At 40.6% G+C, this 24,015-nt stretch overlaps 1 protein-coding gene across 2 annotated transcripts in view; it reads left to right on the forward strand.

The window, feature by feature from the left end:
- Positions 1–24,015, forward strand: part of cdh11 (cadherin 11, type 2, OB-cadherin (osteoblast)) — a 98,651-nt gene that overhangs the window by 52,139 nt on the left and 22,497 nt on the right. For both annotated transcript variants that reach the window (XR_004660084.1, XM_034897851.1), the window contains exons 3-8: positions 6,938–7,343; positions 8,877–9,016; positions 9,757–10,051; positions 14,260–14,379; positions 15,844–16,011; positions 21,139–21,326. Coding sequence is in view for 1 of the 2 variants with exons in the window: in XM_034897851.1 (XP_034753742.1) it covers positions 7,193–7,343; positions 8,877–9,016; positions 9,757–10,051; positions 14,260–14,379; positions 15,844–16,011; positions 21,139–21,326 (1,062 nt within the window). In the remaining variant the exon portion in view is untranslated. The remainder of the gene's footprint in view (positions 1–6,937; positions 7,344–8,876; positions 9,017–9,756; positions 10,052–14,259; positions 14,380–15,843; positions 16,012–21,138; positions 21,327–24,015) is intronic.

Genomic DNA, 24,015 nt, shown 5'->3' on the forward strand with positions numbered 1-24,015 from the left:
AGGAGCGCCCGTGTGGTGCGTCTCCTCAGGCAAGATCTCAAACCCATACTGGTCTAGTCACTGTAAACAGCTCTAGCTACGTACACTTTTAGATCAGGACAGAAATTACCTGGCCACAAAGACAAAGCAGGGTAACGTGACAATGGTTGTCATACCCATTACAAAAAGGGAAATGTATTACCGGGTTAAAAAAAAGTCTAAATAAAATTAGACTTTACATTAAAGAGATTATTCCCTTTGCTGTTTTTCAAACTATTTTAAAAATACAGGTTTGTTACTAAATCGGCGTTTGAATTCAGTGTCTAGAGTAAAATCAACCCCACAATGAGGCAGCGGTTCACAAATTGTCTGTTGTACTGCCATCTTTGTTCATGTCAGAGCAGTTTGCCACCATGCCGAATGACACCAATGTGGCAGGAACAAACGATGACACAGCGACTGTGAGAACACAGAGGACAAATGTCGCCTTCAGGCTGTGCTGTGGGAACAAACAACACATTCTACATCCATTTCCTGGTCATGTCAACTGCTTACCTAATTCAGACATAATCCTTTAGTTGTGGCTCGGGGAGAGTTGATGTTCACTGTGGTCAATTCAGAACAGAAAAAAAGCATGCCAAATGTGACTCAGCATTTGAACTGTGTGAAGACAGAGACTCAAAAGTGGCAGCCATGTGTTAAAACTCTGATCCAAAATGATCACTTTCCCAGTTATTACCATGGTCAGCATCCATTATCTTAACACACATGTTGTAAAAATCTGCCTTTCAGACATACCATGAATAAAAATCGCTCCCAACGACAATTAAATAAAAGAACTGCTCTGTTGATGAATGCAGAGATGATTTGGGGATCATGTGTGGCTTTGTCCAATGTGAAAAGGAAAGAGACTGCACAAAGGAATTTCATAACAAATAAAGTCGTTCCTTTCTCCTTTCATTCTCATAAGTATGTATCATTCCTTTTGTACACATTGTGCAGACAAGGTACAGTCTGACCATTGTTTGCCTACAGATCCCTGACAGGCAATATGTTGGGACAGGGTGGGAAAAGTATGAAAAGACGCACACCGTCAGCCACCTACACACTCAGAGTGTGCCAAGGTAGACGGGGATATATATCACATTCGTAAATGAATGAATCATCTTTATTACCAATGACCCCTAGAGAGAGAAGGAGGATATAAAAAAAGTTGAAGCTTGAGTGGGAAGAAAAGTATACGGTCAGGTTTTCTCTGTATAGTTTTCAGGCATTTGTTTGGAGGCTTGACTTACAAGAGAGAAATGAGAGTGAAGCACAGTCCAGATAATACTGATAGAAGACGTAGCAAATCAGCTCATATTGTTGTTTCATGGTCCAAAGTCCCCACATGTCTGAGATAGAGACGAGAAATGAGTAAAAGGCATTCCCGTGGGTGAAATTAGTATCCAAACAGTTTAATCATTTTTACTTAACTCATGGTTTTGAGTGCCATTTTGACCTTGAGTCATTTTGAACTGTATTTGTCAAAATAGAGTAAGAGAAAGTGCAAGGAAAGGGCGCCCGGATAGCTCAGTATGTAGAACAGGCCCCTATATATAGAGGTTTACTCTATTTACCCGCAGCGGGCCCGGGTTCAACTCCAACCTGCGGCCTTTTGCTAAATGTCATTCTCCCACCTCTCTCTCCCCTTTCATTTCTTCAGCTGTCCTGTCAAAGACCAAAAAATGCCCCAAAAAGAATCTTTAAAAAGAAAAAAGAAAGTGCAAGGAAGATCTCATGTTGCCAAGCGATTTGAGAATGGAGTCCAAAAAGCAGGACAGAAACTTCTACACAAAACATATGAAACGAGCGTCTGCATTGTTAATATATTGTTAACAATGTATAACAATCTGTATTGTGGAGAATTTTACTGTAAATCACACAAACGGCACATCAAACTCCAACAAACGCCTTCCACAACATCGGTACACTTTTCTTAGCTGAAGATGTGTAAAAACGATTTCAGATGTCCGCTTTAGCTGCGGACAATAAAACCACAACCTTTGTTCAGACACATGTTGCCAGTGCACATGAATCCTAGAGAAAAGACTGTGATGAAGGCCCTATTAAAGAAAACTAGAGAAGCTGGAGAAATTGGCTCAATTTATTCACAGTTGGTGGAATGTGCGCGACTACGCGCTTTGTTTCGGTTCTGGAGATAATCACTGTGATTGCAGCTGGGTGGCTATTACTGCTACTCTGACTGAAGAGGCACAGCTTGAGACAGAGCCAGAAAAGGGAGCAGGACAAGAAAAGAAATGCTGTAACCTACTCAAGCAATCTTTCACTTCAGACCCAGACTCTGTTCACCCAATTCAAATGTCTGTTTGCTAACCATTGTGCTCCTAATGGGGTTGGGTGCAGAGAAATGGAATGCAAGAAAGAATAAGAGGATTAAAGGACGGATTCCAATTTTAATCAGTCATCATAAGAAAATGACCGATTCTTAAAAGCCAAACCTATTAAAATACAGTAGTAACACTCCACTTACGTACCTGAATAATACAAAATCAGATGCAGACATATACACACATTTAACTACACACTCCCAACTGGACATTGCTTTTCATAAACAAATGCACAAATGTGGTTAGTGAGAATATGTCAGTTGGCAGGCGTCACACTTTTTTTTATCCAATTGTACTGACCTTTGTCACACACACACACACACACACACACACACACACACACACACACACACACACACACACACACACACACACACACAGGATCTAGGTGGCCTCTAATGTTAGCCAATGAATCACCGTAGTCTAGCTGACTATTTGACTCATGGAGTCACAGCATCACTAAGAGCCCAAGGGAATGGTGAAAATACACACACACACACACACACACACACACACACGCTGTTCACTATTCTTATGTGACTCTTGAGTCATGTATTCAGACAGCGGAAGTGGTCTGGCCAAAAGGCATGCTCGCCCTGGGGAGTCATTATCACTGTCTGTTTCTGGCTTGCCGTCTCTCTCTCTCTCTCTCTGCTTCTCTGGAGCTCTCTTAGCCATTAAGATTGTCAGAAAAGTAAAGAAAACAACAAAAGCATATTAGACATAGTAGCTGCAGGATTATCAGGATTCCCAATCCATGTATGCAGACAAGGGGCCCTATCTCGCACCCGGCACAGCGCCCAAAGTGCTTTGCTAGTTTAAGACCGACACAGTTGTCAATTTCCCGTCCAGCACCCACTTTGTTTAAATAGCATATGCACATGTGCCGGTCTGTGTTCAGGTCAATTCTTGGCATATTGCTATGTTGAGGCAGCGGGAAGTGATCGCGCCATTGAACCAACAAAAACCTGGTCTAAAGTCAATAGCGCAGCATTTCCCTGTTATTTTAACAGCGCATTGGTAAAATGTGCCAAGGCTCGTTCACAGCGTGCACACACTATGTGTTACACACCCACACACACACACACACACACATTTACAATCCACAATATTAAGCCATCTGCCATAATAATAGCAATGCGGTTTATTGCATGTTACGCCCAAAACACACCTACGATGACTGAAGACACTAAGTACAACCCTTTTGAACCATGCGCCCAGCGCACGGACCCTTTTCTCATGGTTGAAATATCAAAAGTGGATTTGTAAATTGTTAAAACAGGGCCCAATGTGTTTAACGTACATAAAAAGGAACTGAATGGTTAAGACTTCGAGTGGTGTTGTTAATTCCCCACCTTGTGTGAGGAACACAATTATCTTGATTTGACAGCAGGGTCATTTCTTTGACAAACAAGTCACCCTTTATCATACTTACAGTCAAAGAGTATCGGTAAGCCGTCACTCTGCTACCAATCTGTTTTATTGTTGTTGTTTTTCATGTGTTGGACTTGACAGTATTTGAGGCAAATAACAGATGACCGACAGCAGGGTCTCAGGATAATGGTAAAAGTTATTTATTTGGACTTGCTTTATTTTTGCTTGTTAAGTAAAGCTGACACTTAATTTGACGTATCAATGACAGTTTGAGAGCATGTTACCAGGTGCTGCATAGCAGGTGTCAGCTCATTGCACAACAAGTGCACACCACGGTTCATAATTGTTTGTGTTGTTGTTTTTAAGACATGTTGAAGAAATTCACAAATGGTTTCACTTGCAAGTGACAACTTCCAAGAATAGATATTCCAGAGATGTTGCTTTTGTTTTTTTGTTGTAAATTGTCAGCCAACTCTACATTTTTTTCAACAGATAAAAGCAGCTCTTTACACTCAAGTAATGTTTCCATTTTGGTTTCAAGTGACTTTTTAGACTACATGGCTTAGAGTAAAATGGACAGAAAAGGCTAAATTAACCTCACATAGTTGCATCTTCTCATCTTTTCTGCTTTAGCATTAGTCTCTGGTTGCACTACAATCCTTTAAAGTGTCCATAGTTTGCTCATTTTAGGTTCATTACTGTATTTTGAGGTTGTACCAGAATAGGTTTACATGATTTCATTTTCAAAAAACACCATACTTTTGTCGTGCTGCACATTGCTGCAGATCCTTAATATCCATTATATGGGCACTTTAAGGTATTCTGGGTGTCACATTTGTCGCATCAAGTAGATAACTTGCTGTGGCAAAGACAAAACAGAGTTTAGGACTTATGCAGACAAATGATAGAGAAGAACAAACACACATACAGAAACACAAACAAATTTGCACATCAATCAGAAGACTCAAGGATAATTAGCCAGACGATGAGCCGGTATGGGATTAACTGTCAACACTTCCTGGTTGGCTGGTCATGTGGTCAACAGAAACCACAATGACTCCTGAACATTTACTGAGCTATGGAATATTAAACACACATTAGCATACAAAACCTTTATTCATATGTCAATTATTGGTTAAGACAGAAGAAAATCATCCAAATGAAAAAAAGAAGAACCCCAGAGAATCACACAGCTACAGCTAGAAAAACTAATTTGTTGCTGTTGTCAAGGAATTTGTGCATGCTATTACTTACTGACAGTGTTTGCTTCTTGCATTTGTTGAATGATTTTGGAATACCGGCAGCATTGGTGCCATTATTTTGAAGTCTACCGTGGCTGTATTTGCATTATTCAGAAGCCTCGCTCTTCAGTGAGAGACACTACGGGTCGATGTGGAAAATAACCAAGAGGACATGCAGCTATGTCCCAAATCTCCTTTCAACCATGACAGGTGCCACAACGGAGGTTCATTGGAGATGCAAATGATGTAGAAGTATACTTTAACCACTGGGCTAGGAAATGAGATATCTGCCATATAGGTGGCGGTCAGTTAGGTGACTTCATTGCCTTAATGAAGTGTAATTAGCTACACTTGTTTCTAAATTTCTAGTAACCTCTCTTGTCTTTTGTCTGACCTCCTAAACCAAGTGTTATCTAGACATGAGTCAACACAGCTAAGGGGGTCACCCTGTCGGCCTAGCTATCATACCTCCTAAGCATTCATGTCCTGAGTATATAAATTCCTTTATTTTCACTCACAGTCTACTATAAGTGAAAACTGACAGCAATTGTTGTTTATTGCAAAGGTGGAAGTAGCTTGACATTGTTATACTGCTATATACAGTTCCCATCTCTTACCAACAGTTAACATTGGTTTATTTTTACCAAGACCACACACTTTCACTCATCTCAACAAGTAGTGTTAGTCATCTAAACACCCAAACTTAACCATGGTCATGAAGGTAGCAGTTCTACGTATGGGCTGGTTTTAAGAGGGACTGACAAGCAGACTGCCACTTGTTGGTACTAAACTAAGATAACCTTAAGACAAGGTTTTAATCTAAGATAAGGAACTAAGCATGCCTGTGTTAGAAATTCAGCATGGATGCTAGTGGCCCTTTGCCCTCCATTCAGTGGATCATGGTGTAATTTGATTCATTCCTTAAATGTTCCCATCACATTTATTTGAAAACCTGCTCATGAGCCTGGAATTGTATTTAAAATTGTACTTACAAACTGAGTTTTTTTCTTTTTTTCAACCTGAACCCTGTTTTCCCATGCACTGGTGTCAAAGTGACTAATGCAAACAAAAATCTTTGATATTGGTCCAGTATAGAACACTAACTGCCAGCCGAAAACCGGGCTGAAATATAATCCTATAGGGCAAATTTGCATTGACAATTCTGTCCTATCCGTTTTTCCCACGGATAGGCTTAGATTGTTGTTATAAATGTCTGCCAACAGCAAAAGTTAAAAGATGGACATTTATATTAAAGACTAAATCCTTTTTTGCTCAACTGGAAACTGTGCCAAAATCGCTGTTGCTAAACCCACCAGACTCCCATCAGTCACTCACACAGAAAACCGATCCAGGTTGAAAACGGTTGTATTGACATTTAACTACAGTTTCTTGTAATTAAAAAGCGGTTTCTTGCTTCACAGGTCAGAACTGTTGATGGACTAATTGGATTTTGTACAAATCCTCTTAACAGGTCGAAATGAACCACATGTAAAAGGGTTTGAGGGAGAGTTATGACACAATATATCCCTTTAATGACTTTCATACATTCCTGCGTTTGCAATACATTACTTTTGTTGCAGTTGGAAGGGCTGTAAATAGAGCGATACAGCGACCCGGTGTTGCACATGAGTTTTACCTCCCACACTGAATCAGTTTGTGTCTAATTGAATTAAAGCTAATGAGTTTACAAAACAGCCTTGTCTTGGTAATTAGTGCAATGTCCTAATCAACACAACTATTTAAGAAGTCAGATCTCCAACTGGAGTCAATTAACATTACCCTGCCTCTACAACAGACAGGAATGAATGATCACTACACGGTTTATGTTGTTCAGCTGTCAGTGTTAAGTTCAACACTTTTACAAAGATTAATCTGTTTGCACAGGAAACAGATTTGCTCAATTGTTTTGTTTTTAAAGAAGCATTTTCATTATTTTCCTCTGCTCTCTTCCAGGCTCTGTGATCAGAGGAGAGAGGGAGTTGACCAATTGTGAGAAAAGAAGAACCACTAGAAGAAAAGCAGTAACGTGGAAGTGGGTGATGAGTATCCGCAGCAACAGGCCCCGTCTCAGCTAATGAACTAGGAAAGTTCATCAACAACATTTTGTTAGTAAAACCAGGATATCGCCTCAGTGGGAGCGGAGCTCCACTGAGAGGAACCAGAAAGTAGGGGGCAGAGTGAAGTGCACGGCCGCTCAGGTTGGGCAAGATGGCGATACTGACGATGAAGCGGAACGGCCTTGGACCCCTGAGGGCCTTCCTGGTGCTGGTGGGAGTCTCTGCACTCTGTAGTGTTGCATTAGGAACCCGGAAAGGAAATGCTTCTTTGGATCAAAGGGGCCACAGACACAGACATCCAGGTATGAGCAATGCAACCATGTTTCCTTATCACTTGGCTTTAACGTGTGTCTCGTAGTTGTTTACAGCCGGCTGGAACACACTCACAACCTTAAACTGTGATATATATTCTGAAATGCAATTCATCTTTTACCTGTCATGGCATTAAGGGTCATGCACGCCACCTCTTTTTATGGTAATTGTGCACTTTAGAGCTGACAATCATTTCGCCCTTGTGTCGAGTTGTCGCTTTGTACTACAGAGTTCTGGCGTTTGTGCATTTTCAACTTTCGCCAAACAAAGACGTTACCATCTAAGCTGTAAAGCAAATATTAACTTGAATCAATTGAAACATTACTTTCACGTTACATTTAGAAACTGTGAAAGCACTGCATTCACATTTTCACCTAGAATGGGATCTTGTTAATTAAACTAGAGCTCGACCGATATATCTGCGGGCCGATATTAGGCATTTCCCAATATATCAGAATCGGCATTTATAATGGCCATTTAAAATCACACTTCAAATTAAAAAAAATGTTGTTCTCTATTACCTTTTTTTTTTTACTTACCAATTCATTTTCTTTCCATCCAGGTTCAGTTAAAGATGTTAAGTACAAGCACAGCATGCTGCTGTCAGCCAATGACTGGCATCACAATAATGGCCTTAATGATAACCACAATTACTTTGATCAATATTGAGACCACGATTATGTATTGATTTTAGTGACAACATTATTTTATTCAACTTCTACGTTAAACAGAGCACTGCTTCACTTCCATGCTGTACAAATCTTTGCAAAAAATAAAAAGGACTGAACTATTCAGATATCCATTCATTGGGTAGGCAGTTTTTACGTTTTGGATTTGGATATTCTTTTGTTCGTTTGATTTCATAAATACTTTAGAATAACTGAATCCTTAGAAAGAGATAGCTTTAGTTAAGTCAAAAGACACGTTTCTTTCCTGGCCACAGTGGCTGGCTCAGTTCTTGTTGAGTCATGCTGGGAATAAGGAAGCACTTGATCTGATATGCAGCGGCCGTTTCTTGATAAATGGAACGCGCATTTTGAACATCAATATCACAGTTGATGCTCATTTAATTGCGGGAAGCTAAAATCGTGATCGCGATAAATATTCGATTGATTGTGCAACCCTAGCCACAGAGCAGCTGCAGTGCAACAGAACAGGGCTTAAGTGCCTTGCTAAGTGCCACCTAATAAACAACTTGTTGAAGCGTGTGTTGTTCACACAATCCACTCACATTTTCCCAGCTAGGACTTGAACTGATGACCTGTAATTTAAAAGTGGGCCTCTCTGTTCAATAAGGTTACTGCTTCCCACCCTTTTTTGAATTAGGTCCATTGAATATTTTCTCAGAAAACAAACTGCAGATGATCATTTATTAACATAACACACAAGTGAATTTGTGAACACAAATGAGGCTTTTGATAATGCTTTTAAGCATTAATAGATGTGTTAGATTTAAATTGGTTGACAGAAAAATATAGTATTTGTTTAAAGAAATGTATTGATGTGTGTTGTTGTGTTTTTAGGTCACTTGTCGCTGCATAGACACAGACAGAGGGCAGGGAAGGAGGGGCAGGTACTCCACAGGTCCAAACGAGGATGGGTCTGGAATCAGTTCTTTGTCATTGAGGAGTACACTGGGCCTGACCCAGTTCTGGTGGGCAGGGTGAGTATAATGAAGCACGAGTTAATAAAGCGTTCTTAAATCAACTTCTCTTGAGTCATACACAATTAATCCCTAAATAACAATTACTGTTTAACTAATAGCCAAACTGCCCTCCATTTACACTCATGGTGGGGGCATGCAAGGTGAGGGCAAATGACTAACTCCAATAGGAGTTAAATGCGCTTTTCCCATTTGTCAAGGGAGTGAGAGAGATATAAATAAATAGAGGTCATGTTCCCATTCAAGGTGAGGATGATTGGTGGTACTCCTCCAAAACAACATCACTCAAACCGAGCAGTGGCTTTCATTACAAACAACAAATTATGTTTACAATGCATCAAAGTCTGGAGGCTGTAAAGGAACAACAAGACTTTAACTGAATGTTAAACATTCTTCAATTTTTGTGGATGACAACGTTTTAAATCCCTTACTTAGTCTGCCTGTCTTCCACAGCACATCCACTAGCCTGTCTGTCTTAGTCTTTCCGCTCCTTTAATTTGTAGACTTGAGAAAGATGCCTCATGTCATGCCTCAGTTTGTATTGCAGTCCTGCCTGTCGACCAGACTACCTGTCTCCCTCTGTAATCACCAGTCTGTCTCTCTGTGTTTAAGTTCCAACCCATCTGAAATCCAGATGTTTTCAGCACAAAGCACATTCAGTCTTTGCATATGTCTCGTCTTTGTTTTCCTTCTGGTTTGTCTCACTCTTATCTTGTCTTCCTCATCCCCTCCTAATCCAGCTCCACTCAGACGTAGACTCAGGCATTGGCAACATCAAGTATATCCTGTCCGGTGAAGGTGCGGGAACGATCTTTGTTATCGATGACAAGACGGGCAACATCCACGCTACAAAAACCCTGGACCGTGAAGAGCAGGCCCAGTACACTTTAACAGCCCAGGCCGTGGACAGAGACACTAATAAGCCTCTGGAGCCTCCATCAGAGTTCATAGTGAAAGTTCAGGACATCAACGATAATCCTCCTGAGTTTCTGCATGGGCCGTACTATGCAAGGGTGCCGGAGATGTCCAATGTTGGTGAGTAGTACTAGTAAAGGGGACAGGAGTCGAGGCTAAGGTTTGGGAAAAGGGAAAAGCTTAGGTTGAATATTAAAAATGTCGAAGGCTGGATAGGAGAAAGTGAAATGCAGAACAGAAAAACTGCAACTGGGTCAATATCATTTGGGATCAATACTATCGGCTAATGGTAGTGTAGTAGACTAGGACATTTTTCTTGGAAGGTTAGCTAAGTATTAGACAAGTGATGAAATCTGGTCCCCACGAGATCTCGCAAGATTAAACTAAAGTTTTAAAGTTACGAATTGTCTCATGATATTAGTTCACAAGTGCAGAGCAGTAGCCTTGAAATTAGCATAGAAAATCCCCCGGTCATTCTCCAAAGTTTACTTTTGCAGAGCGATAGCGGAAGAAAAAAGCTGCCAGTAAAACCCATTGTTAGATCTCTCTCTTTAGCTTCATTTCTTTCCATCTACTGTACAATGACAAATTCAAGAACGAAACAGCACATGTACAAACTAACAGACATCGCTTAGTTATGTTGTAACCTTGCTTCTCTGAGTAAGGGACTCTCTTTCCACCATACATATGGGAAAAGTAACAGTGTAACTGTTAGTTAAACAGGAGAGAAGCCAGTCATTTGGGTTTATGGCTAAATCTTTCAGTGCTCCGTTTTCATTTTGTGACTTTCTATTGAATACAGGACGAATTATTTCAGTTTTATTTTTTCATGGAAGTTTTCTGTAAAATAGTTTTAAAGGTCCCATGGCATTAAAATTTCACTTTGAGGTTTTTTTTATCATTAATATGAGTTTCCCCAACCTGCCTATGGTCCCCCAGTGGCTAGAAATGGTGATAGGTGTAAACCGAGCCCTGGGTATCTTGCTCTGCCTTTGAGAAAATCAAAGCTCAGATGGGCCCATCTGGAATCGTGCTCCTTATGAGGTCATAAGAGGCAAGGTTACCTCCCCTTTCTCTGCCCAGAGAATTTGGTCCACCCATGAGAGAGAGACATCATGGCTTTCAAACGAGCAAAGTTGCAGTTGGTCAAGGCCACACCCCCTCTCTCATTTTCTAAAGCTAGAGACGCTCACTGTCGGACTGGCTGTAATTCTGCACCAAGGAAAGATACTTCAGATACAATATTGGGGGACCACTAAGGTCTTTATCAAAGCATCCAAAGAGCACCATGTCATGGGACCTTTAAAATCTTGTCTCGTCTAAATCTCGTGAACCCAACCTTGTGTCTCGTCTGGTGAGCTAGGTGTCCCGTCACACCCCGACAAAGCATGTTAACCTAATTTTATTTTTAATTCATCCAAAATATACAGTGTGCCTGTACATCTGTGACAAGGCAGATGTTTGGTTTAAATTGTAGTCCTAATTTTAAACTTCTAACATGAGGATTCACAAGTAGTTATGAATACAAATTTGACCTGAGCGCTTCTTAAATACTCTAATGCCTACCTTGTCTTGAAGCAAAGGTATATCTGTGAAACTGAAGAGCAGAATTGTTTTATTTCCAAATATTAAATATAATTTGATAACAGTGACTTAGACACATACTCAATAGTACAGAAAATCGTTTAACTGCATAGTGAGTGATGTTTCGTCACCTATTAGGGTTGATCCCAAGTGCTGCTTATCTGCTAAGGGCATTTATTATTAATTATCACTGAAATCTGACCACAGAAAGTGTGACGGAGAGGTGCTGACAGAACCATTATCTTACACATCCAGCTCTTAAGAAGCATGTTCGTTTTTTCCTCTCTCTTTTATAAAATGTGCAAACAAAAAAAAAGAATATTTAGCACTAAGTTGGCATGGGCAAGAGCTCCTGCCATCTCCTTAAATTCGCCTTACTTAGAGCTTCTGATCTTGATAGATTTTCTTTCCAAATAGTATGTAGTCTTGGAGAGTCTTCAACCCCTCGAGGCTGACCTGAAAAGAGCCAAACTGGCAGCAGTGCTGCCCAAAACTCTGACAGCCAGAAAATCCCCTCTCTGAATGGACCGTACTTTCAAAGAAGGAACTTCTGATAGAACTTCTGAATGAGTTCTGTTAAGGCTTTGTTTCCCTCCCATCCGCTTCTTAAGCTGAAACCTGAATACAGAAGTCTGGCAGAGATGGGCCACCGGTGCCATCATCCTCAACCACAGAAGTAAAACAGAAAGAAGAGCTGTAATTTGACTAACTAGATCCATGTTCCCGCATGAGTGTCAGAATTAGAACAGAGAGAAGTCTTTTTCAAATTATTATTCTTGGTAATTTACCGTGTACACTTAAGGTAGCTGCCCACTGAAACCAGGGTTGAACGAAACTTGATTACAGTTATAAACCCAGTGGGTTTTAAATGGAGTAGGACAGTGGTGCTTTTGAAGCTGCAACTGGAACCATTCAAACAGCATATATGAAAGTGAAAAGAAGACTGAAGTAGTAGAACCAACAAAAACATGCTGTGTTATTGATTTGAAGCACCTAAGGGCGTTTTCACACCTGTAGTTTGTTTGCTTTGGTCCAAATCAGTTGGTGGGTTTGTAAACTTGGAGTAATTTGCCCTTGGTTGGTTTGGTTTCACACCTGAAAAAATCCAAGAGTACCAAAATGCACCATAACAAATCACACAAGAACGTCCACTCCTCTTATTGGTCAGATGTTTCTGGGGGCGGGAGCAGGTATAAATACAGGAACAAGGTCCTGTGTTCTGGACTGGTGCATATTTCTTGCATCTCTTTGGCCAAACCAGCTCATTTCATTAAAATGATCAGACATTGTTATGCAAGACCCGTTACTACCTCTGCTCTGGTCACTGAGACTTTGCTCTGCCGCCTTCTGTCTCTAATTTTACCGGCGGCTGGTTTGACCACGGAGATGCGAGTGAAGGACGGTGAGCTTGACCACAGTCCGTTTCTGTGATAGAAATACAAGCTGCTACAGTTTGCTGCTCTACTGCATCGCAGATTGCTAAACACACCCGACTACAGGAGACATGAGCTCAGACTTGGAGAGTTTGTAGAGTTGGTGCTGTTCGAGTACGGATCACGTTCTCACCACAAATGAACCGCTCCAGAGTTCGATTGAAAGGTGCCCACCAAAAGCGGACCGAACAACCGTACTGAAACCAGTGCGATTGCCGCGTTCTCACCTGCCATAACAAACCGCACCAACGAGACAAAATAACTGTAGTTTGATTCAACCGAAACTAAAGGCTGTCGGTGTTAAAATGCCCTAAATAGCCAATATCATCCAGTTACAAAGACCCAGCAGCAGCCGTTTTAGACCTGCAGTTCCAGTAAAACTTGTGCCACTCGACAAAAAGTAATGTAACCATTATACTGAGGTTTTGTGTTTTACATAGTTTTAACCAAAGCATGTTTTATTGCCAAATACAAGGGTAAACAAAGTACAGTGGGTCCTTAGTCTTCCCAGACTGTCCTCCTGGTTACAAGAGGAGGTTCTAACCATTTTTTAGTGAAACGCAGAAGCCAAAAACTAAGAAAGAGTAGCATTTCAGCCTAAACTACTTCTATCGTTTAAGGTCTTAACTGTATAATCGGGTGCCTGAAAAGGAGACTTAATCATGTATGTTTAAAAAGAATATTAAAAGATGAATTCCTTTCCTAAATCTTCAAAAGTTGACATGATTGTGGCATTTTACAGCCACAAGATGAAATGCATTTCATGTTCTTATTACTTAATTGTTTCTATAATAAAATGTAAGACACATGAAAATTTCAGCAATTACGCAAAGATTACAGAATGTTTTTCTACTTTTGCTCGGCTTAATTGTGTCAAGTTCAGTTAACAGATTTCCAGCAAGAAAAATTGCTTTCACCTTGTTTTATAGGTTGGCAATCATGCATCTTTCACATTATCAAATGGGTTTTGAAAGGAAGTCATAAATCCAGCGGTTGTAGAACTGCATGGAAGAAATGTACTGTTTTATTTAAAACATGAAAATCACCAAGATTGGAGAGTGGATGTTTCCATCCGACAATGATGAAATGTAGAGAAATAAAATTGGAGACCAGCCTCACAGGAGCAATTCAGCTGCAGTTTCTGAGAGAAGGGAGAGTGTTTTTTTATTCCTTTTCCCCATCCAGCCGTGCAGGCAGGTGAAACGACATGTACTCTGTGACAAGCTTTTTGGTCAAACCATTCTCTAACCGCATCACTGACGTAGAGTCATCTCCTGACTTGTCTGTCATGTCTGTGTGTCTATCCTTTAGGTACGTCAGTGATGCAGGTGACGGCTACAGACGCTGATGACCCCACCTACGGCAACAGTGCCAGGCTGGTGTACAGCATACTGCAAGGACAACCGTATTTCTCTGTGGAGCCTCAGACAGGTGAGGCTGAAAACAGAACCGTGCCCTGGGTCACCAGGCGTTTACACTTCAACCAAATTTAGTGTCATAAAAAAACAATAAACACACAAAAAGGCTCACAAATCTCATACATGCTAGCTCACTGAACAGCATCCTGCATATAGATGATATGAAGTCATGTACAGCAAGTACCGCAAAACATCCACACTTTGCTAAGTATTATGTTACGTTATAAAGGACCTTCACAATGACTGGTGCAACTCCTAACTGCATATCTCAGCATGCACATTCCAAAACTTGTCATGTTTGGTGGAACCAAGCACTTTCATTGTGATTCTCTGCAGTCGAGTCTGTTTATTCCCTTTCCTAAAACCTGTCTGTTTGGATTCACCTTTAGATGGTAACATAACCAGGCGATATGGACAATACAATAAATAATGTACAAAACCTGCTTTTTTGAAAGATTTAAAAGATGTATTCTTCTAATCTACTCAAGATCGTACAGTAACTATTATTATGAATTAGATTGAAGTATTAAGAAGAAATAATCAATAATGTGATTTTGGCATGATTGTGTGTCCCAACATTGTAGACAAGGGTTGGATCTATCATGCACCGTGTAGAAATTGTTTTAATGCTAAGATCAATCTATCACTCTTAATATAAAAAGCGAAGAACTCGCTGCTGCAGGGATGACGTAACAGCGCGTCCTTCCCACTGAAATTGGTGAGAAAAAGAAGGCTCTGCTGGAAAAAGAGATCCCCCGAGGACATTCAGCCAGGTCTCTGCAGAGCCCATGCCTAATATTTGGGTTTGCTTTAAAGGAAGAAATTGGACGTAAGGACAGAGGTTAGGGCGGACACAGAGCTGTGTTGAGTCAGAAAGACTGAAGAAGAACTGAAAGAGCGAAGTTAGGGTAGAGAAGGAGAGACACATTGCTGTTGTAGAGCGTGAGTTCATGTTAAGAGGGGTTAGGACATAGATAGGGAGAGAGACTCGGGCAGGGTAAATCTGGCTAATCAAACTAGTTTTGGGTATTTGACTGGCTCAAATCCATCGCTCACATTTCTAATTGGTTCGGAGATTATCAGCTTTTCATGCTGTCACACAGATATGCACTTGGCATAATATGACAGCAGAAAACCGCAACTCCCAGACACTGCAGCTTCACATGTGGAGAAAGAAAGAGAGAAATGGAAAGAGAGAAGCCAGTGATGAATGAAACACAAAGAAGAGATCAGTAGGAAATATAATACTTTACACGTTTAACTAGAGTTCTGATGTGAATAAACGATGAGTGAGGGGGTGTTTTCATGCAACCCTAAATAGATGACATTCACCCTTAGAAAAGTAAATCACATTAAAGTTTTTTTAAATTATTAAAATAATATTTCTGAATTGCATCAATAAGATTGATAATGTCGCAATAGTCATAAAGAAAGTGAAATCTGAGCACTAATTTTATGTTAAAATATATCCATTCAGGTATCATTCGTACAGCCTTGCCCAACATGGACCGTGAGGCACGCCAGGAGTATGATGTCGTCATCCAGGCCAAAGACATGGGTGGACACATGGGTGGGCTGTCGGGGACCACCGAGGTTAAAATCACCCTCACAGACGTCAACGACAACCCTCCAAAATTTCCACAGAGTGAGTAAAAAACACTTTCTAGCTATCTATCTATAATAATGTCTATAATAATATCTACTGTAAGACTGCATTACCTCCAGCCACATTACAGTCTGCCTGTAATCCAATCCTGAAGCTTTCTATCCTTTTTTGCTTTTGCACATCCATGCATGGGGGTTATGTCGGTCCACTGACACATGTGTACATGTACATCACTCTGTGTGTACTGTATGTCAGTGTGTATAAACCCAGAAAGCTTGTCTCTGGCAAGCAATCCAGAACTTAGGGACGTCACTGTAGAAGGCACAAAAGATAACTTAAGAAATCAATTATTAAAGGTTCTTTACTGGCCCCCTGCAATGTCCTCAGGCGTGTTTGTGCGCCTGGTGTTCGTGCGTGTGTTCGTGCATGCGTGCGTGCAACATTTGTGGAATTACTGACTTGCTGAGCAATAAAAAGTTGTGAAATATTTAGCCTAGATTTGTCAAGAGCTGTAGACTTCATCTTTAAAGAGGAAATGAGAGAGACACAGAGACATAAAAATTCAATACTTTTTTGGTAACTGATTTTAAAGAAATCACAATTTGTACAGGGTTAACCCTTCTGCAGGTATTACTCTATAAAAAGGTATTCTTACGTTATACTATAACTATTATAAAAAACAAATATGATTAATCTTGTAGAAATGTTGGTAAATGGCAATTGTGCCCAGACAGCTGATGTTCCACCAAAGATTCAACCCTTCTGGGTAGCCAATAGAAACGGGAACAATGTAAACCTCTGCAGTGACTTGCATCACTGTATTTATTTTTTTCCAACAGTCTCAAGTCCCCTATGTCCAACACCCCCTTTCTCTGTTTCTGCATCTTCTCCTTTGCCCTGTCTTGGACTATCTTTCTGCCTCTTTATTTTTTTTTTCCTTTTTTGTTCTTCCACATTCTCCCCTCCCATGGCTGTGAGCAGAGCCACTCCTGGCAGCAATTCAGCAGAGTAGCTGCAGGAATGGATGGAGAAAAGACAGGAGGAGGAAAGAAGAGACAAGGGCTCAGGATTTAGCCTGTGGAGAAGCTGAATAGGCGCGGAAAGAAAGAGACACGAGCTAGTAATGAGGGAAGGAATGTAAAAGACACAGAGAGAAAGAAAGAAACTGTCAAAACCATCACTCCAGTTCTTGTGTACTGGAACAAGCTGACTGTGCACCTGTGTCTTGCAATGAAAAGCAAAAATCGGATTCTGTAGTTCACGACAAACAGACATTTTGATATTTTTCTCCAGCAGATTGTCTTCGGTATGTATGTTATGTATATTTCGAAGTGTCCATATAGATATCCTTTTTTTCTTTTTAGTACCACGACCTCTTACATAACTGTATGTAATCTAATGTAATACAATTCAACAGATCAGCCTTACTTAACTTTACAAAGAGTGTAACAGTTCAGTTTTGATTGACACTGACAGGGAGCTGTTGACTAAACTCCATGTTTATATCTGAGGTTCTGAGGTTGGGCTGGACTGCTTTGTATTATAATGTGTTTCTAATAAATCTCATGTTTGTAAGTGAAGCGGTTAAACACTCCATGATGCAGTCCAGGTGGCTGGGCTGGCTCAGTGGGTAGAGCCGGCGCACATTTATTAAGGTTTATGCCTCGACGCAGAGGTCCAGGGTTCAAATCGGACCTGTTGCGATTCCTTCCCCTGCATCCTTCCCCTTCTCTCTCCCCTCTCACCTAGCTGTCCCATCAAATTAAAGATATTCTTCATAAATAGTGTCCATCAACAACTGAACATAGTTATCTTTGTTATTGCTGATCGATCTGACAGGTATAACTATTTAGTGGCCACTGATTGTATGTTAGTAGGTAGATAACCGTGTCAGTACAATTTGTTGGCAAAAGGACACATTTACATTTTCAAATCCAATACTTTCCATTTAAGACAGCACTATTTTAATATAATAAAGAAATGTTAATACGATGTGAGTAAAATGTCTGTTTCCTACCCACACGCTAGCCTTATGTTCCCATATCCAAAGTATATATAAAGCAGTTTAAATTTAAGAAAAAAGGACAAAACGCAGGTTTTATACCCAAACATTTTTAGTTGTAAGTGTTTACTCAGTACCTCTAATCATTACTCCAAACATAAGCTGTGCATCACTGGCAGTTTACATCTGTGATACAGGACAACACATCAAATGGCAATATGTTGTGGAAGTGGGTACCCTTGTTTCAAAAAATAAATAAATAAGTGTAAGCAGTACAAACACCTGCAAGAAAAGCATCCCAGATGGTGTGAATGAGGACAGTGATTACTTATTTAGTAGTTGGGCAGAGTGAAAGAGAGCGGAGCCGGAGAGAGAGAGAGAGAAAATGGGAAATCAGATAAGTAAGTCAAGAAAGAAAAACAGAAGCAATGCAAAAGGCAAAAAAAGAGAAATAAAGCAGATACGAAGAGAGAGAAAAGACAACAAAGGACAAAAAAACTGAAAGAAAAAGATACAGCACAGCGTGACTCCCTCTCATATGTTCCAACAGCTTTTCAGTTTCCATTCAAGCAGTTATATTTTTCTTTCACTCTGAAGTTGGATCTCTCCGTCTCACACTTTCTGCTTTCTGTGTAATTCTATCCCTTACATCTTATTATCAAGCATCATCCATTTGCCACTCTGAAAATCTATTACAGGAGGAGGAGCAGAAAAAACAGAGGCAAATTACAAGCAAGTGTTCTTAAAATCTCTCTGACTTTATTAGACTGACATGTCAGAGATGGATCCATTAATAAAGAAAACCCTGACATGAAAGGAAAGGATGATTATTACCATTCAGTAAGGTATTTCTGTGTAACAGCAGGGATGTTAAAGCCATCTTTAAACCTGGGGGAGGAATTTCCAACAAAGGTTTGGCCAGAATCATAAGTATATTATGTGTAAAATACACTTAAACTGAGAAGATACATGTAAATAATAAAAAAGCAAAAATAGCAAGAAGGAAAAAATAACATAATTTCAAATGATGTCCCCAAAAGGAAACATTGAAACTTAGATAAAACATCTGTTTTATCTAAAAAATATACATTTCTCAGTTTGTTCATATCACTTTAATTGTATTGGTACAAAATGGGATTGTCAAGCAGACAAACTGACCAACACGTATATAATAAAAGATCGATTCTTCTGTGTATCAATTCAGTATTGCCACTGAAAATATCGCAATACTATTCTGTATCAATTTTTTCCCCCTCCCCTACTTGATTCTTGTTTGTGCGGATGCTGTACGGATGAGGCCTGAAGTTTATACTTGTGCGTCGGTGTGTGCTTCGATCACTTTAAAAGAATAGCAGGGCTGGCGTGTGTGTGCGCGGGGAGCGTGTGGTTGAGTGAGTGAGAGAGTAACGGTGATTAGCTTCGGAGTGAGTATCGACTCTAAAGTCATAGTGAGAGAAATAAAGTGTCTCGTCTGTGCTTTCTGACCACGGTGGAATGTATCTGTAGCAGGAAAACGTAACGCTCTCCTAGATTTTATAAAGCTAGTCTGCCTGCCAAGGTTGAAATACTAACATCTATTATATTGCCAATCTGACACATAAATGTCTCCAGTATAAAGTAGTAATACATTTCAAGTAATGTAAAAAGTCATTATTGTTGGTTATCTGATTAAAATCACTGATCTAGGCGATTGTGGTCATTACATGAGTTAAATTTACGAGGTTCTTTATTGGTGTTTATATGTAAACTTGGCTGGTTTTATGAGCTTCATTTTCCTAGATCGGACATCTGTGTGGATACAAATAGTGCAATCATTGATGTAGTGGTAATGAAAGCGTCTATTGACTTTCTCAAACTCTCCTACTTGCCATCTCATAGAGTAACGGATGTAAAAGAACATCAGTTTGTAATTTTAAAAAAGAAAAGAAAAGTACGGGTGATTTACGTGTGCATGAGTATTTCCTGTATGAGCTGTCTCTCATTTTAGCTCGCAGCCCGGTGTGCCAGGCTGCCTGTGTGTCCCGTCTTACAATGTTTAACTCAGCTGCCAGGAGCCATTGAAGTTAAGCTACTTAGGACAGGCAAGAATGGAACGACAGGAGAAGAGAGAGGCAAAGGGAGGGCAAGGATGAAATGAGCTTTTAGCCAGAAGAGGCAGGCAGAAGAGGGAGAGGAAAATGAATGCATGTGAGAGAAGCAGGGCGGAGAGGGGGAGGAGCGGTGAGGATGAATGGAGAGATTTGGATGGATGACGTGGATAGGGGAGAAGCACATAGAGATGCAGAGGGAGGAAACGCTGTTACTAAAACAGAGTAAAGCAGTATGGAGAGAAGTTTAAAAAGCAGGAACAGAGAGGAAGGGGAAAGACAGGGAGGATTTGGAGAGGATTGAAGGATGTGTGGTGGCAGGAGAGATTCGGGCTGGATGGATCGAGTCCTGTGAATCGGCCTCCCCTCCCACTTGCATTTGCTCAGAAGCCACGTGACCAAGCAAATATCATGATTCACAAGATTAGGACGCCGTGACAAGCAGGACAAAAACGCTAATGGTGCACAACCTACAAAGTGAGGATTCCACTCTGTGCTCAATTCCTAAATCACAGAGTAGGAGGAGGATGCGAGGAAGAAGGGATTGGGGAGCTCCGGAGAAGATAGCAGGGGAGAAAGGAAGGAGGAAATGACAGATTTGGGAAGTAGAAGTAGAAGGATGGACTGAGGCGAGAGGAGGATTTGATGATAAAAATGACAGAGGACACATGAGATGAAGGAGGGAGAAAAAGGTTTGGGTTAAGAGTGAATGAGAGATATGAGAGAGAGATAAAAGAGGAGAGAGACTACTGTAGACATATGGTCCTACTGCTCCCATCCTGCAAGCCAGGTGTCTATTCCCTCAGACACACACTCACCTGACACTGTAGGGGGTATTATTATCCTTCAGGCCATATGCATATCCTTTGGGCCATATGAGACAGATGGCATAGTTCATGTTAATGCCTCTCTGCCCTCCAAAACTGACCCTGCCTCAGATAGTAAACACAGTGGCAGCCAGCCAGGAATCCTCTAAGTGTGTTGAATACAAAAGCAAGCTATGACCAGAAGTTGACACTAACATCACAAACCAGGCAACCAAAGCCAAGTAAATTATTTTGCCTTTTTTTCTCCCAGGTGTGTATTCCATGTCTGTATCAGAGGATAAAGTGCCAGGAGAGGAGGTGGGCCGTCTTAAGGCCAAAGACCCTGACCTTGGAGACAACGGAATGGTGAACTACCGCTTATTGGATGGAGATGGACTGGCCATGTTTGAACTGAGAACCGACTCTGAGACCAGAGAGGCCGTTATTAAACTGAAGAAGGTAAGGAATGAAAGAAAAAATACCAATCAACTTAAACCTGCTGTTTATGGCCACTCTGAGGCAGTGGAAACTATTTGTAACGACAAACATGTAAGCCAGCAGTTTCTTATATACACATCCAGCAACATTTCCATTCATTTGGAGTCATGTTTCTGTCCATCTTATTAATATTAGACCAATATTCAGTCTCTTATAGCTATGCTTTTGGTCTCTACCAACTGCTAATGGAAGTATCTGGCTCTTTAGATGCCAAATGGTCCGCTGTGTTCACCAGCTAGACTCTTTATTTATCTGCTACCGTGCGTGAGTGCATGTTTATACATTCAAATATATATTGATTATAGCCAGGAACAGCAGAAATGAGGAAAGGTATGAGCTTGGGAGAACAGGACAGACATTTAAAAACTAGTAAACTAGTAAAAGTTGTTAGGATGCCATCGTAGGTGGGGCAACTGTAATGAAAGTCAAGATTTCACAGTTTGTTGGGGGTTGTTGTTTCTGCCGGTTGTAGTCAATTCTGGTAAAAGAGAATTAGTCAAAAGCACTATTAGCTGAAAGAGGCTGATTCATGTGTGCATCACCATCATCCATGTTTTCAATTTTGCCAGCACAGAAACGTAGTTGAGATGGCACATTTTCTAAAGACAAAGCACTTTGGTGTGAGACCTCAACACGTGTGTTATTTGACTCCATATTTGTGTGTTAATGGAATCTGTTAAAAAGAAAGAAAGACATGTAGCAGTTAGAAAGGTTTTACGGGTGTTCCCTTTCATTATCTGATGACCCTCACGGTTTCTTATTGTGTTTGATATGAACACTCACTTTAATGGTTGTGTGTATGTGGGAGTGCATTAACTTTAATGCTTCCCTAGCCCAGAGAGCTAATTTTCTGCACTGTGACCGACACACACACACACACACACACACACACACACACACACACACACACAGTCCCTTATTCACTCAAATACACAGTGTTCTGTCAAATACACAGCACTCTCTTATACACACACACAAACACTCACACACACACTGTTGCATGTGTAGCTGCAGGTCAGGATCAGGATTATGAGTTGAATATTTCAGTGAGCTGTGGTAGCCTGTGGCGTCCAACCTCGCAGTCTCTCAGTCGAAATAATAATACCATTTATAGTCGCGCTATCAACGTGTGGGGCAAAATAAGAAGGAAATGTACACCAGTCTTTGAAAAAGCTCTTTTCCCCCTCTGTTTTAGATTGTTATCCTAGAAATTAAAAGAAGACGATTTTAGGTTTGCCAGACATTCAACCCACAGAAAAGCAGCAAGTCCTTATTTGGTTAAAAGGCTTGGCACTCAAATATGTAATTACAGCATGTGCTTGAAAATGTGATGGCATTCGTTGAAAGCTGCATTTCCTGTCCGGATAGCAATGACGTTGCTCAAAAGAGCAGCCAGCCTTAACCCACAGCTCGTTTTTACTGATGCTGTGGGAAAATCTCTGTCTGAATCAATCGATACAAGTCTGTTTCATGCTTTTTCTCACAACCGTCTGCATGAGCGATTCTATTGGAGCTCAGTGCCAGAGCTTGGCATTAAGACTGCCAGGGTTAGGGGCTCTCAACCCACTGGTGCCACCAGGATGGAGCAGTTAAATGAGCGAGTGATAATGAGTAATGCCCCCTCTCCTCTCTCAACAACTGCAATGTATGTGCCCAGGAGCAAGGCAGTTAACCCACAGATCAGCAGAACAGTAGAAAGCTATGTGGTTGTAGTGGGCAGCTCTTAGGTGGGAATTTGTAAGTTTGACCAGATTTGATTAAGAACTTGTACAACACAGATGAAATGTTTAAAGCAAAAAGTGTATGGGAACAGTTAAAAGAAGTTAAGGGTATGTCAAAGAAGTTGGAAGAAAATGTGATTAAATGTACTGATGAGCAAAACATGACAGGCCCATTAAAGTATTGAGAGCAACTAATTCCACTCAAGTGGGGCATCACGTTTGTCTGTGCGCGCACGGGTGTGTGCATGTGTTTGGCTGTAAACCAGCCAGAGGCAGAAAACTTGGAGAAGTATTATGCGTGTTTAAACATCTTACGCTCAACTCACTAGGACTAAAACTAGACAGGCCCATCGACCTCAGAGTAAACACACACACACACACACACACACAGAGCATAGCTGAATAAAGCCACATGTACATGCAGACTTTCAGCTCCACTTTAGTCACTGACAGTAGGATAACAGTTGAACAAAACATTGCAAAAGATTTAATGAAACCACTTGATCTTTTATAATACATTTGGTTTAAAGTAATGGCAACCTTAAGATTCTAGTTAACAAAACCAGAACCATTTAAAAACATAATCATGAAGTAGACCACTAGTTTTCATTTATTTGCTATTTAAAAGCAGCTTGGTCACTTACCGTCCTCACTTGAAATAACGTCATGATTTTACATTCTAACATTTAATGTTGTTTTAGAGACGTGTGTGTGTGTGTGTGTGTGTCTCTCTCTCTCAGCAGAAGCTCTCACACAATATTCTGTCTACACAGATCCCATTATCTCTCAGAATAATAGCCTGATGCTGATTTGAAGTGTGTGTGAGTGTGTGTTTATGTTTGTGTCTATTGTGTTGGGATGCCTCTCGAGGGAAATCAACACCTTTTTCCCCCTAAAGGCAGTGCAACACAAAATGTAAGGCCGAGCAT

This window comes from Etheostoma cragini, chromosome 17 (genome assembly GCF_013103735.1).
Source record: "Etheostoma cragini isolate CJK2018 chromosome 17, CSU_Ecrag_1.0, whole genome shotgun sequence".
Classification (NCBI taxonomy): Eukaryota; Metazoa; Chordata; class Actinopteri; order Perciformes; family Percidae; genus Etheostoma; species Etheostoma cragini.